Source organism: Salmo salar, chromosome 14, assembly GCF_965601325.2.
Source record: "Salmo salar chromosome 14, fSalSal1, whole genome shotgun sequence".
In the NCBI taxonomy this organism is placed as follows: Eukaryota; Metazoa; Chordata; class Actinopteri; order Salmoniformes; family Salmonidae; genus Salmo; species Salmo salar.
Window position 1 is genome coordinate 10,210,591 of NC_138304.1, and position 12,037 is coordinate 10,222,627.

The 12,037-nt window shown below is 42.1% G+C and overlaps 1 protein-coding gene across 1 annotated transcript; it reads right to left on the reverse strand.

The window, feature by feature from the left end:
- Window position 1: 1 nt before the first annotated feature.
- LOC106568725 (nucleotide sugar transporter SLC35D2) lies at window positions 2-10,453 on the reverse strand. The gene is made up of 13 exons (XM_014139311.3): window positions 10,245-10,453; window positions 8,256-8,289; window positions 8,092-8,178; window positions 5,851-5,918; window positions 4,286-4,357; window positions 4,118-4,186; window positions 3,813-3,915; window positions 3,382-3,474; window positions 3,191-3,258; window positions 1,416-1,494; window positions 1,222-1,304; window positions 985-1,037; window positions 2-645 (listed from the first exon to the last, which is right to left on the reverse strand). The coding sequence occupies exons 1-13, from the start codon at window positions 10,439-10,441 to the stop codon at window positions 635-637; spliced, it is 1,017 nt and encodes a 338-aa protein (XP_013994786.2). The 5' UTR covers window positions 10,442-10,453; the 3' UTR covers window positions 2-634.
- Between the last annotated feature and the right edge of the window lie 1,584 nt (window positions 10,454-12,037).

The following is a 12,037-nucleotide window of genomic DNA, read 5'->3' on the forward strand; positions in this document are numbered from 1 at the left end:
CTGTTATTTCATGTTTTTACTGTGGCCTAACTGCAAAATAGGCACTTTATCAATGATAAAATGTAATGATTTTACAGGGTGGGAAAATTGATTTGAATTATGTGGGGGAGTTTGCATACATTTCATCAGTGACAGGAAATTAATGTTGAAATATGCATGTAACCAACATTTGAGGTTTAAAATGTTGAACATAGTAAATAATGTAAAGCGCTTTGAACCTAATTTCTAAGCAAAAACATTTTTGAATAAACAAAGTATCAAATGGCTCATGGCCACAACATTTTTACATTATGCAATGTGAACGAACAGGTAGAGAATCAGAGGCACATTGTCAACAAGTACATTGCAGAACCGACAAAAGGCAATTTCCCAGAAGTTTGTGGAGATAGCATTCATGCTAAACACTGCAGATGTTGGCTCAAGAAGAAAAAACGTTTACAGTACTACGTGTCTTATTGAATTCTGGCCATAGTTACTGCATTTACTTGATTAGGCACAAATCTTCTTTAACACTGATTCAGTCTTGTGATAGTATGATTAAGAAAATGTTGAAATAGTGGCCAAAGGTAAATAAATGTTCGACATACACGTACGTCTTAAAGTCCAGCTCCAACCTTCCAGTGGCACCCCCATTTTAAAGTTTTTCTGTTGAAATGACAAATAAACATTTTAGAAATGTATTAAGTCCATAAAGTGAAAATTCTGAATTTTACTATGGCCATATAAATAGAACATAAAATAGCATAAAATAGCATCAACTATGGACCAAATCTAGGATTTCAAGCACACAGGCCTTTTTGCTATGCCAAGTATCAGCCAATGGGAAAGTTGAACAGCTGTTTTTATTGAACATACTTTACATAACAGTACCATTTGGAGAGGAAAATAAAACTGTCCGAAATGAACAACAATACCAAGTCCATTTCTTTTCACACACACGATTTGTAATCTAATTTTCCTGGCTAATCTTTTCACTTTGCTTACTTGATTGTTCATCTGTGAACGTGATGTAGGAGTACACCAGACTGCCGGCAATGCTAGGGAGACAAAGAGAAGGATGCTCAAATTAAACTCACGGCATCTCTTCAGTCAATGACATAAGGAAAACCCCCAGCACACTTCAGTATATGGGGCGTAGACCTGTCAGTAGCAATAAATCGGAAGTAGAAAAGAGAAGGTCCGTACTTTCAGAATTAAGCTGAATGAAGAACATTCATTTACCTGATGTTTAATCCAATGAAGTTGACCCAGGTGAAAATATAGTCTCCACCAAAGACCATTCCAAGATAAGTGACTAAAATATTCTGTGGAAAGAATTAAAACAGCAGTCAATACTTTAGTCACGACAGTGTAGAACTACGTAAATGCTGTAAGTGTAGAGCTGTAGTGATAAAAACAACTTAGTGATGGCTTACTTTAATACAGCCCACTATGGTGGTGGTCAATGCAGAGTTGTGCTGAGTGCAAAGCACAATGGAGTACATTAAAACAAAGCTGCCAAAACAGAGAACAAAAGACGTTATGAATTAATAATCCATATATAATAATCTTGTTAAACATGATTTATTTAATTTGGAAGCAATGTTGACACTAATTGCGGTTGACAATGTGAGGCTTCTAGAAACTCTATGACAACCGAATTGTCCAACTATAGGCTTATAACAAGACTACAATGCACAATATTAAAACTATTGTAAAATGAATCACTCCTCCCAGACCATTATCGCAATGAAATCTTATACCAGGTATACAGTGCACTAGGAAAGTATTCAGACCCGTTGACTTTTTCCACATGCTGTTACATTACAGCCTTATTCTCAATCTACACGCAATACCCCATAATGACAAAGCGAAAACAGGTTTTTGGAAATGGATTAAAAAAACAGAAATACCTTATTTACATAAATATTCAGACTCTTTGCTATGAGAATCGAAATTGAGCTCAGGTGCATCCTGTTTCCATTGATCATCCTTGAGATGTTTCTACAACTTGATTGGAGTCCACCTGTGGTAAATTCAACTGATTGGACATGATTTGGAAAGGCACACACACACCTGTCTATATAAAGGTCCCCCAGTTGACAGTGCATGTCAGAGCAAAAACCAAGCTATGAGGTCAAAGGAATTGTCTGTAGAGCTCCGAGACAGGATTGTGTCAAGGCACAGATCTGGGGGAAGGGTACCAAAACATTTCTGCAGCATTGAAGGTCCCCAAGAACACAACCACCATGAATCTTCCTAGAGCTGGCCACCCGGCCAAACTGAGCAATCAGGGGAGAAGGGCCTTTGTCGGGGAGGTGACCAAGAACCCCATGGTCACTCAGATCTCTAGAGTTCCTCTGTGGAGATGGGAGAACCTTCCAGAAGGACAACCATCTCTGTAGCACTCCACCAATCAGGCCTTTATGGTAGAGTGGCCAGACAGAAACTACTCCTCAATAAAAGGGCAGGACAGCCGCTTGGAGTTTGCCAAAAGGCACCTAAAGGACTCTCAGACCATGAGAAACATGATTCTCTGGTCTGATGAAACCAAGATCAACCTCTTTGGCCTGAAAGCCAAGGAGACTAGTCAGGATCGAAGGAAAGATGAACGGAGCAAAGTACAGCGAGATCCTTGATGAAAACCTACTCCAGAGCACTCAGGACCTTTAACTGCGGTGAAGGTTCACCTTCCAACAGGACAACAACCCTAAACACACAGCCAAGACAACACAGGAGTGGCTTCGGGACAAGTCTCGGAATGTCCTTGAGTGACCCAGCCATAGCCCAGACTTGAACCCGATTGAACATCACTGGAGAGATCTGAAAATAGCTGTGCAGCGACGCTCCCCATCCAACCTGACAGAGCTTGAGAGGATCTACAGAGGAGAATGGGAGAAATCCCCCAAATACAGGTGCCAAGCTTTTAGCATCATACCCAAGAAGACTCAAGGCTGTAATTCCTGCCAAAGGGGCCTCAATAAAGAAAAGGGTCTGAATACTTATGTAAATGTGATATTTTTGTAACAAATTTTTTACATTTGCAAAAATGGAAAAACCTGTTTTTGCTTTGTTATTATGGGTTATTGTGTGTACATTGAAGGAAAAAAACTATTTAATCAATTTTTAAATAAGGCTGTAATGTAACAATGTGGAAAAAGTCAAGGGGTCTGAATACTTCCAAATTATATGAAAATATCAATACTCTCACCCCATAACACAGGTAAGCACAAACTGGAACAGAAACAGCATGTCCGACCACCCTTCAAACTCAAATGCCTTGGACAGAAACACCACACGTGGTTAGTTAAAGGGTAACAACAATAGCCAGTAGATGTTTTTCACAGCACATAAGTTACACACAAACATGGTATGCAACGCAGACAAACAACAACCTCTTACCATTTGTAGATCCCCAGCGAAATGTGCATATGCCACTGTAGGGATGATCATAAATAAAGCGTTGTAATACAGCAGCCCATATTTGCCAAGCTCCTATGAACACATACATACAGGTCGGAAAAAACATGAACACAACGGCAATACTTCAATGGCGAGGGTATCAAATTGACACGGAATGTGTTGTCCAAGTCTGTTTTTATATCAATATGTGTGGACCCACTGGACCACATTGTTTATAGATATACTGTACAGAAGTAATGAGTTGTCTCAATCGGGTGCACACATAACATAAAACATAATGTAACATGAGACCTGTACTGTAGATATATAGTGGGGTGGCCTCTCCCCATGTTTTATTATGCTCTAATACAAATACAGAGGAACAAGTCAAGTATTCACAACAACAAAAAAGTTGGCACATATCCACTTACCTTGGAATCAAGTTTCTGTTTCACATAGGCCCCATTGGCTGCAGTCAGAACATTGTTGAGCATTATGAAAACATAGCCTTGGAGATCAAAGGCCAAATCCGTGCTGTAACAGATTTTTACCAAATGAGAAATGTTTTTTTTTTTCCTTTCGTGTATTTCCACACTAAATGGGGACAATTCCCTTTTCAACAGTTTAACTACATACTAGACTTTGCAATGGTAAACTGAACCTGTCGGGTGAGACACGTGCTTAAAGCAATCTGGTCTAGACACCCTAAGAGCCAGCAAGCAAGTCAAATTCTTACCTCGCAGCTACAAAGGCTCCAAAGATCATGGCAAACACTGTTGCCTTGATAGGTCCAGAGAATGTCTTTCTGTGGGGAATGAAACATGTTATTCACCCAATGAAAAATCGAATGCAATCTTATTTTGAAATGTCTAATATTGGTTTCTAATATTTGAAGAGAACTTACTTCAGTAGGATTCCCTCAGCCAACATGGTTAACAAAATAGAGAATCTTCTTAAAACTGTAAACATGGGTAGACTGGAAGAGGATAAAGGATACATACAATCATACCACTGTGTTCTTTTTGAGTGATTCCTCATGAAACCAGGACCAAAAAAATTACCACGATTAAGATTTTCACTAAATTAAATCCATAGAATGGTCCATTGGAGGAAGTATTGTTGACATATGACATATTTGACAATTGTATCTAACGGCATAATTTAGAAATCATTTATCAAAGTTGGTATATTTATGACATTTTGGTCTTACCCAGGCCTCCTTTAAGTGTGTAGGTGCTACAAAGCAAACATTGGCACCTGCTCTGTAATATGGCATATCAAAGTTCCAGAGCTACTTTTAGAGTTATGATCCAATTTATTAGCATTACCCATGGAGTGAATGTGAAAAGGGATTCAAAATGTTCACCCTCTGCTGGTGATTAGCAGGATGTGCAATGATACAAGTAAAAGGAGGGCTGTGATTGGCTACATTGCCTACTATGCCAATTTCTCTGTATAAAATGGGCCATAACTTTAAAACTCGCTGAGATCCCACTGGAACTTTGATATTCCCATAGAGTACATTCTGTTCAGCAATATATTGAAAAATATGCCAAATTCTTTTCTTTTCAATATTCATGTTTATTTTTGTATATTCTTAAATTAATGTAAAAAAAAATGCTATTGAAATCAAAGAACTACTCATACCACAGAGCAATTGGTAAAGCTTCATATGAACCAATTTGTGCTTTGTAGCGTCTACAAATGAAACATTATGGAGTCTTAAAGGAAGCCTGGGTAAGGCCAAAATGTTATTAATGAAATTCGGCATACAGTATTTATTACTTCTCAATTATGCTTTTAGATACAAATGTCAACAATCTTTCCTACAAAGGACAATTTTTAACTTTTTTTAACCCCGTTTTCTCCCCAATTTCGTGGTATCCAATTGGTAGTTACAGTCTTGTCTCATCACTGCAACTCCCGTATGGACTCGGGAGAGGCGAATGTCGAGAGTCGTACGTCCTCCAAAAAACAAAACAACCAAGCCGCACTGCTTCTTGACAATGCCCACTTAACCCGGAAGCCAGCCACACCAATGTGTCGGAGGAAACACCGTGCACCTGGCGACCGTGTTAGCATGCACTGCACGCGGCCCGCCACAGGAGTCGCTAGTCCCCGATGAGACAAGGACATCCCTGCCGGCCAAACCCTCCCCTAACCCGGACGACACTGGGCCAATTGTGCGCCGCCCCATGGGTCTCCCGGTCGCGGTCGGCTGCGACAGAGCCTGGACTCAAACCCAGAATCTCTAGTGGCACAGCTAGCACTGCGATGCAGTGCCTTAGACCACTGTGCCACTCGGGAGGCATACAAAGGACTATTCTATGGATTACATTTAGCAAAAATCCCCAAAATCATGGCCTTCTTTGTCCTGATTTAGTGAGGAATCACTCTTTATTTCTATGATATGAAGCATAAGTGGTGAATATTCAATATCAGGGTCAATGAAGAAGAAAGACGTCATACTTGAGTCGCTTGGTTCCTAGAAGTCCTGATACCTGATTCCCAACATACAGAAGCGGTAGGGGAAACATCTGCAAAGACAGAATAAAAGTCTACTATAGACACAGTAGTTCATGTTGAAACAGGCACAGGGTTTCCATTGTCTGATGCAAGACTCGGTGTACACTCCACTCCGAGAGAAACCATGGTTTATCTATTTCTGAGAGGGTCTATGGTGAGGAAAACAAAATACAGCTTGGGGCTATGTACCGCCCACTTTAAATTTTCACCAATTACTGTTTTGGACATTAGGTCGTCAACCATTTTGAAAAGAAGGTTGACGACATCCGATCCTCGTTTGCTAAGTCAAACGACACTGCTGGTCCTGCTCACACTGCCGTACCCTATGCTTTGACCTCTTTCTCCCCTCTCTCTCCAGATGAAATCTCGCGTCTTGTGACGGCCGGCCGCCCAACAACCTGCCCACTTGACCCTATCCCCTCCTCTCTTCTCCAGACCATTTCCGGAGACCTTCTCCCCTACCTCACCTCGCTCATCAACTCATCCTTGACCGCTGGCTACGTCCCTTCCGTCTTCAAGAGAGCGAGAGTTGCACCCCTTCTCAAAAAACCTACACTCGATCCCTCCGATGTCAACAACTACAGACCAGTATCCCTTCTTTCCTTTCTCTCCAAAACTCTTGAACGTGCCGTCCTTGGCCAGCTCTCTTGCCATCTCTCTCAGAATGACCTTCTTGATCCTAATCAGTCAGGTTTCAAGACTGGGCATTCAACTGAGACTGCTCTTCTCTGTGTCACGGAGGCTCTCCGCACTGCTAAAGCTAACTCTCTCTCCTCTGCTCTCATCCTTCTAGACCTATCTGCTGCCTTTGATACCGTGAACCATCAGATCCTCCTCTCCACCCTCTCCGAGCTGGGCATCTCCGGCGCGGCCCACGCTTGGATTGCGTCCTACCTGACAGGTCGCTCCTACCAGGTGGCGTGGCGAGAATCTGTCTCCGCACCACGTGCTCTCACCACTGGTGTCCCCCAGGGCGCTGTTCTAGGCCCACTCCTATTCTCGCTATACACCAAGTCACTTGGCTCTGTCATATCCTCACATGGTCTCTCATATCATTGCTATGCAGATGACACACAATTAATCTTCTCCTTTCCCCCTTCTGACAACCAGGTGGCGAATCGCATCTCTGCATGTCTGGCAGACATATCAGTGTGGATGACGGATCACCACCTCAAGCTGAACCTCGGCAAGACGGAGCTGCTCTTCCTCCCGGGGAAGGACTGCCCGTTCCATGATCTCGCCATCACGGTTGACAACTCCCTTGTGTCCTCCTCCCAGAGTGCTAAGAGCCTCGGCGTGACCCTGGACAACACCCTGTCGTTCTCCACTAACATCAAGGCGGTGACCCGATCCTGTAGGTTCATGCTCTACAACATTCGCAGAGTACGACCCTGCCTCACACAGGAAGCGGCGCAGGTCCTAATCCAGGCACTTGTCATCTCCCGTCTGGATTACTGCAACTCGCTGTTGGCTGGGCTCCCTGCCTGTGCCATTAAACCCCTACAACTCATCCAGAACGCCGCAGCCCGTCTGGTGTTCAACCTTCCCAAGTTCTCTCACGTCACCCCGCTCCTCCGCTCTCTCCACTGGCTTCCAGTCGAAGCTCGCATCCGCTACAAGACCATGGTGCTTGCCTACGGAGCTGTGAGGGGAACGGCACCTCCGTACCTTCAGGCTCTGATCAGGCCCTACACCCAAACAAGGGCACTGCGTTCATCCACCTCTGGCCTGCTCGCCTCCCTACCTCTGAGGAAGCACAGTTCCCGCTCAGCCCAGTCAAAACTGTTCGCTGCTCTGGCACCCCAATGGTGGAACAAGCTCCCTCACGACGCCAGGACAGCGGAGTCAATCACCACCTTCCGGAGACACCTGAAACCCCACCTCTTTAAGGAATACCTAGGATAGGATAAAGTAATCCTTCTAACCCCCCCTTAAAAGATTTAGATGCACTATTGTAAAGTGGTTGTTCCACTGGATATTATAAGGTGAATGCACCAATTTGTAAGTCGCTCTGGATAAGAGCGTCTGCTAAATGACTTAAATGTAAATGTAAGTCAAAGCAACAGAAAGGGCCATTTAAACTGTGAAATTGAGCTCCCTTCAGCTTGAATGGTGGGTCATATGGTGCATTTGGAAATTTAAGCTACAAAATGTATATGATATAGAAAGGAATCATCGTATCACCTTGTTTGGGATGCTCCTGTCCAAACCTGGAAATGTGATGACACCTATTGCCTTTGCAGCTCCTAGTACAAGTACTGTAGCCAGCATCTGGAGAAAAAAAATCAAATGTAATAAATCTATTATAAGCAACTTCAATTGATGTAACTCATGAAGCGCATACTTACTTGACCGATCCCAACACATGTTGATGAGGGGAATCTGCAAACAAAAGTTATTAAAATGTGACTTCAGCAAATGCATTACAGTATGACAAAGTAGGCTCCTATCATAACTATTATGGCCAGTATCAGAGGAAATTCCCATAAAATAATAGTACCATGTAGGAATAAAAGCAGTTCTTTGGCAATAAAACATTACAGCTATTTTATTCAGGGTAAAATAATAATCACAATGACAAGTTTGACATTCAAAGAAGTCAGAGTGTTTCTCTACATAAATCTGTGGTCAGCTAAAATCTTTAGATAATGTTTAATACTGTGAAAGTAAAGTACCAGTCAAAGGTTTGGACACACCTACTCATTCAAGGGTTTTTCTTTATTTGTACAGTTTTTTACATTGTAGAATAATAGTTAAGACAAAACTATGAAATAACACATATTGAATCATGTAGTAACCAAAAAGTGTTAAAATATATTTATATTTGAGATTCTTCAAAGTAGCCACCCTTTGCCTTGATGACAGCTTTGCACACGCTTGGCATTCTCTCAACCAGCTTCACCTGGAATGTTTTTCCAACAGTCTTGAAGTAGTTCCCAAATATGATGAGCACTTGTTGGCTGCTTTTCCTTCACTCTGCGGTCCAACTCATCCCAAACCATCTCAATTGGGTTGAGGTCAGGTGATTGTGGAGGCCAGGCCATCTGCTGCAGCACTCCATCACTCTTCTTCTTGGACAAATAACCCTTACACAACCTGGAGGTGTGTTGGGTCATTGTCCTGTTGAAAAACAAATGATAGTCCCACTAAGTGAAAACCAGATGGGATGGCGTATTGCTGCAGAATGCTGTGGTAGCCATGCTGGTTAAGTGTGCCTTTAATTCTAAATAAATCACAGACAGTGTCACCAGAAAAGCACCATCACAACTCCTCCTCCATGTTTCACGGTGGGAAACACACATGCGGAGATTCATTCACCTACTCTGCGTCTCACAAAGACATGGAGGTTGGAACCAAAAATCTCAAATTTGGACTCATCAGCCCAAAGGACAGATTTCCACCAGTCTAATGTCCATTGCTTGTGTTTCTTGGCCCAAGCAAGTCTTCGTATTTTTGTCCTTTAGTAGTGGTTTCTTGGCAGCAATTCTACCATGAAGGCCTGATTCACACAGTCTCCTCTGAACAGTTGATGTTGAGATGTGTCTGTTACTTGAACTCTGAAGCATTTATTTGGGCTGCAATTTCTGAGGCTGGTAACTCTACTGAACTTATCCTCTGCAGGAAAGGTAACTCTGGGTCTTCCTTTCCTGTGGTGGTCCTCATGAGAGCCAGTTTCATCATAGCGCTTTATGTTTTTTGCGAGTGCACTTGAAGAGACTTTCAAAGTTCCAGATTGACTGACCTTCATGTCTTAAGGTAATGATGGACTGTCATTTCTCTTTGCTTATTTGAGCTGTTCTTGGCATAATATGGACTTGGTCTTTCACCAAATAGGGCCATCTTCTGTATACCACCCCTACCTTGTCACAACACAACTGATTGGCTCAAACGCATTAAGAAGGAAAGAAATTCTACAAATTAAACTTGTAACAAGGCACCCCTGTCAATTGAAATGCATTCCAGGTGACCACTTCATGAAGCTGGTTGAGAGAATAGCAAGAGTGTGCAAAGCTGTCATGAAGAATATAAAATAAATGTTGACTTGTTTAACACTTTTTTGGTTACTACATGATTCCATGTGTTATTTCATAGTTTTGTTATCTTCACTATTTTTCTACAATGTAGAAAATACAAAAAAATAAAAGCCCTGGAATGAGGTGTCCAAATTTTTGACTGGTACTGCATGTGTAAAACAGCTTTATGCCACACAACATTCAGCTACATTGATGTTGGTACCCCCGAGACCGAGTAAGCAAACAACCCCACTCTGTTTTTATCACTGTCATTAGTGTCCAAAGTCCAACCAACTGCCCATGCATAGACTACTGTAGGCATACCTGTAACTGGTGAGGACGCTTTTGTTCACAACAACGATTAAAAACGAGCTCAGCCCGTAAAATCCGGCAGCGAAAAGCTTCAGAAACACGGCTGACCTCCCGCTCGTCATCCCTTTACTGTCATTCTTGGATACTGAGCTTTTATCCGAGGTTTTCCCTTCAATTTGCACATGTTGACGTTTCCGAACTTCCGCCATAATTCACTAAATACTACGTCATGACGATGTCAGAGGGGGTGTCTTCCAATGCGTAAGTGATAAACATTGGGCTCGTTTGAGTGGTAAGGCGAGAGCAACCGACAGTAGACGAAAGTCGAGTGAAGTCGACTGAGGTGCATCTGCGACAGCTAAAAGTCGGACACTGCAGTTGCTTTCCAACAGCAAGGCTAAGATCAGCATGACAGTGTTAACATAGCTGCTATTGTTTACAAAAGTTTGTCTGAATAAATGTCAAAATACACTCAAACTGGAAACAATGTGTGTACAATTATTTGGTTAGAGGTCTCAAATATCACTTTTCATTTGTATTCCCTGTAGCTTTATATTTGAGCAAAATTGTTTCCTGTTTCAGTCACGTATTTAGACATTCACATTGATCAAATAAAAACACCCTAATAATTGGTTGACATATAGGGCCTCCCACAATGCAGGTGATGGCTGCATAGTGCAGCGACTTCATCAAAAACCGCATGAGCTTCAATCACATTTTTGTAAAGTTCATGCAGTTGACATGTAGTCGCAAGTCAGACAATTTGTATAACCATAATGCAACACTTTGAAAGGCGGTGACCAACAATGGTCAATGACTTGACAAAAGTAATCCACTGAAGCGTGTCTATTGCTACAATGTAGCCACCTTGTAGGATGCAAAAGTGTCATGCCAGAATGTACCCAAATTGTTCTCAACTCCAAAATGTACATCACATCAATGGAGACAACTGTGGGAGGACTGAACGTTGAGTAGCTGTTAGTCGATACTTGTAAATGTAAATTCTAAACCGTTACGTGTACCCGTTTGTCCTCTGTAGCTGCATGCCTTTCGGTTTGCTGAAATCCACCATTTTTAGAAAACGTTCCTTAAATACAACAACTGACTGTTTTCTCGAATCTACTGACAGTTTCTCAATTTAGTCACGGAGGTACACTCCACCCGCCCACAGTCTTCGCAACCCAACTCTACCTAGATGTACAAATTGTGGAGTTTAGAAACCTAGATAACCAGAATGTAGACTAATACAGTTGGCGCGTTTGAGTGGTAAGGCGAAAGCAACCGACTGGAGACAAAAGTCGAGGAGTGAAGTCGGTGGACGTGCATCTACAACAGCCGAAAGTCCCGACACTGTAGGTCTCAGATCGACATGGCAGTGTCAACATAGCTGCTATTGTTTATAAATGTTTTTCTGTGTAAATAATACACTTTTCTATACCCCCCATATCATACTCAAAAACTGGAAACATAATGTGTGTACAATTCATTGGTTAGAGCAGAGTTTCCCAAACTCAAGCTTTGATTATTTGAGTCAGCGGGTGCAGTTGGTGAGAAGCAACTGTGGCGACTTCATCAAAAACAGCATGACCTTTGATCACGACTTTTGTAAAGTTGATGCAGTTGACATGTAGTTGCAAGTCAGACAATTTTTATAACCATAATGCAACACACTTTGAAAAGCGGTGACCAATGGTCGACGACCTGACAGAAGTGATCCGCTCGAACGCGCCCACACTCCCATATTTTCATCATAGACATTAAAACCAGGTTTTCATATTAATATTCCATGTCATAAGGAAAGCCTG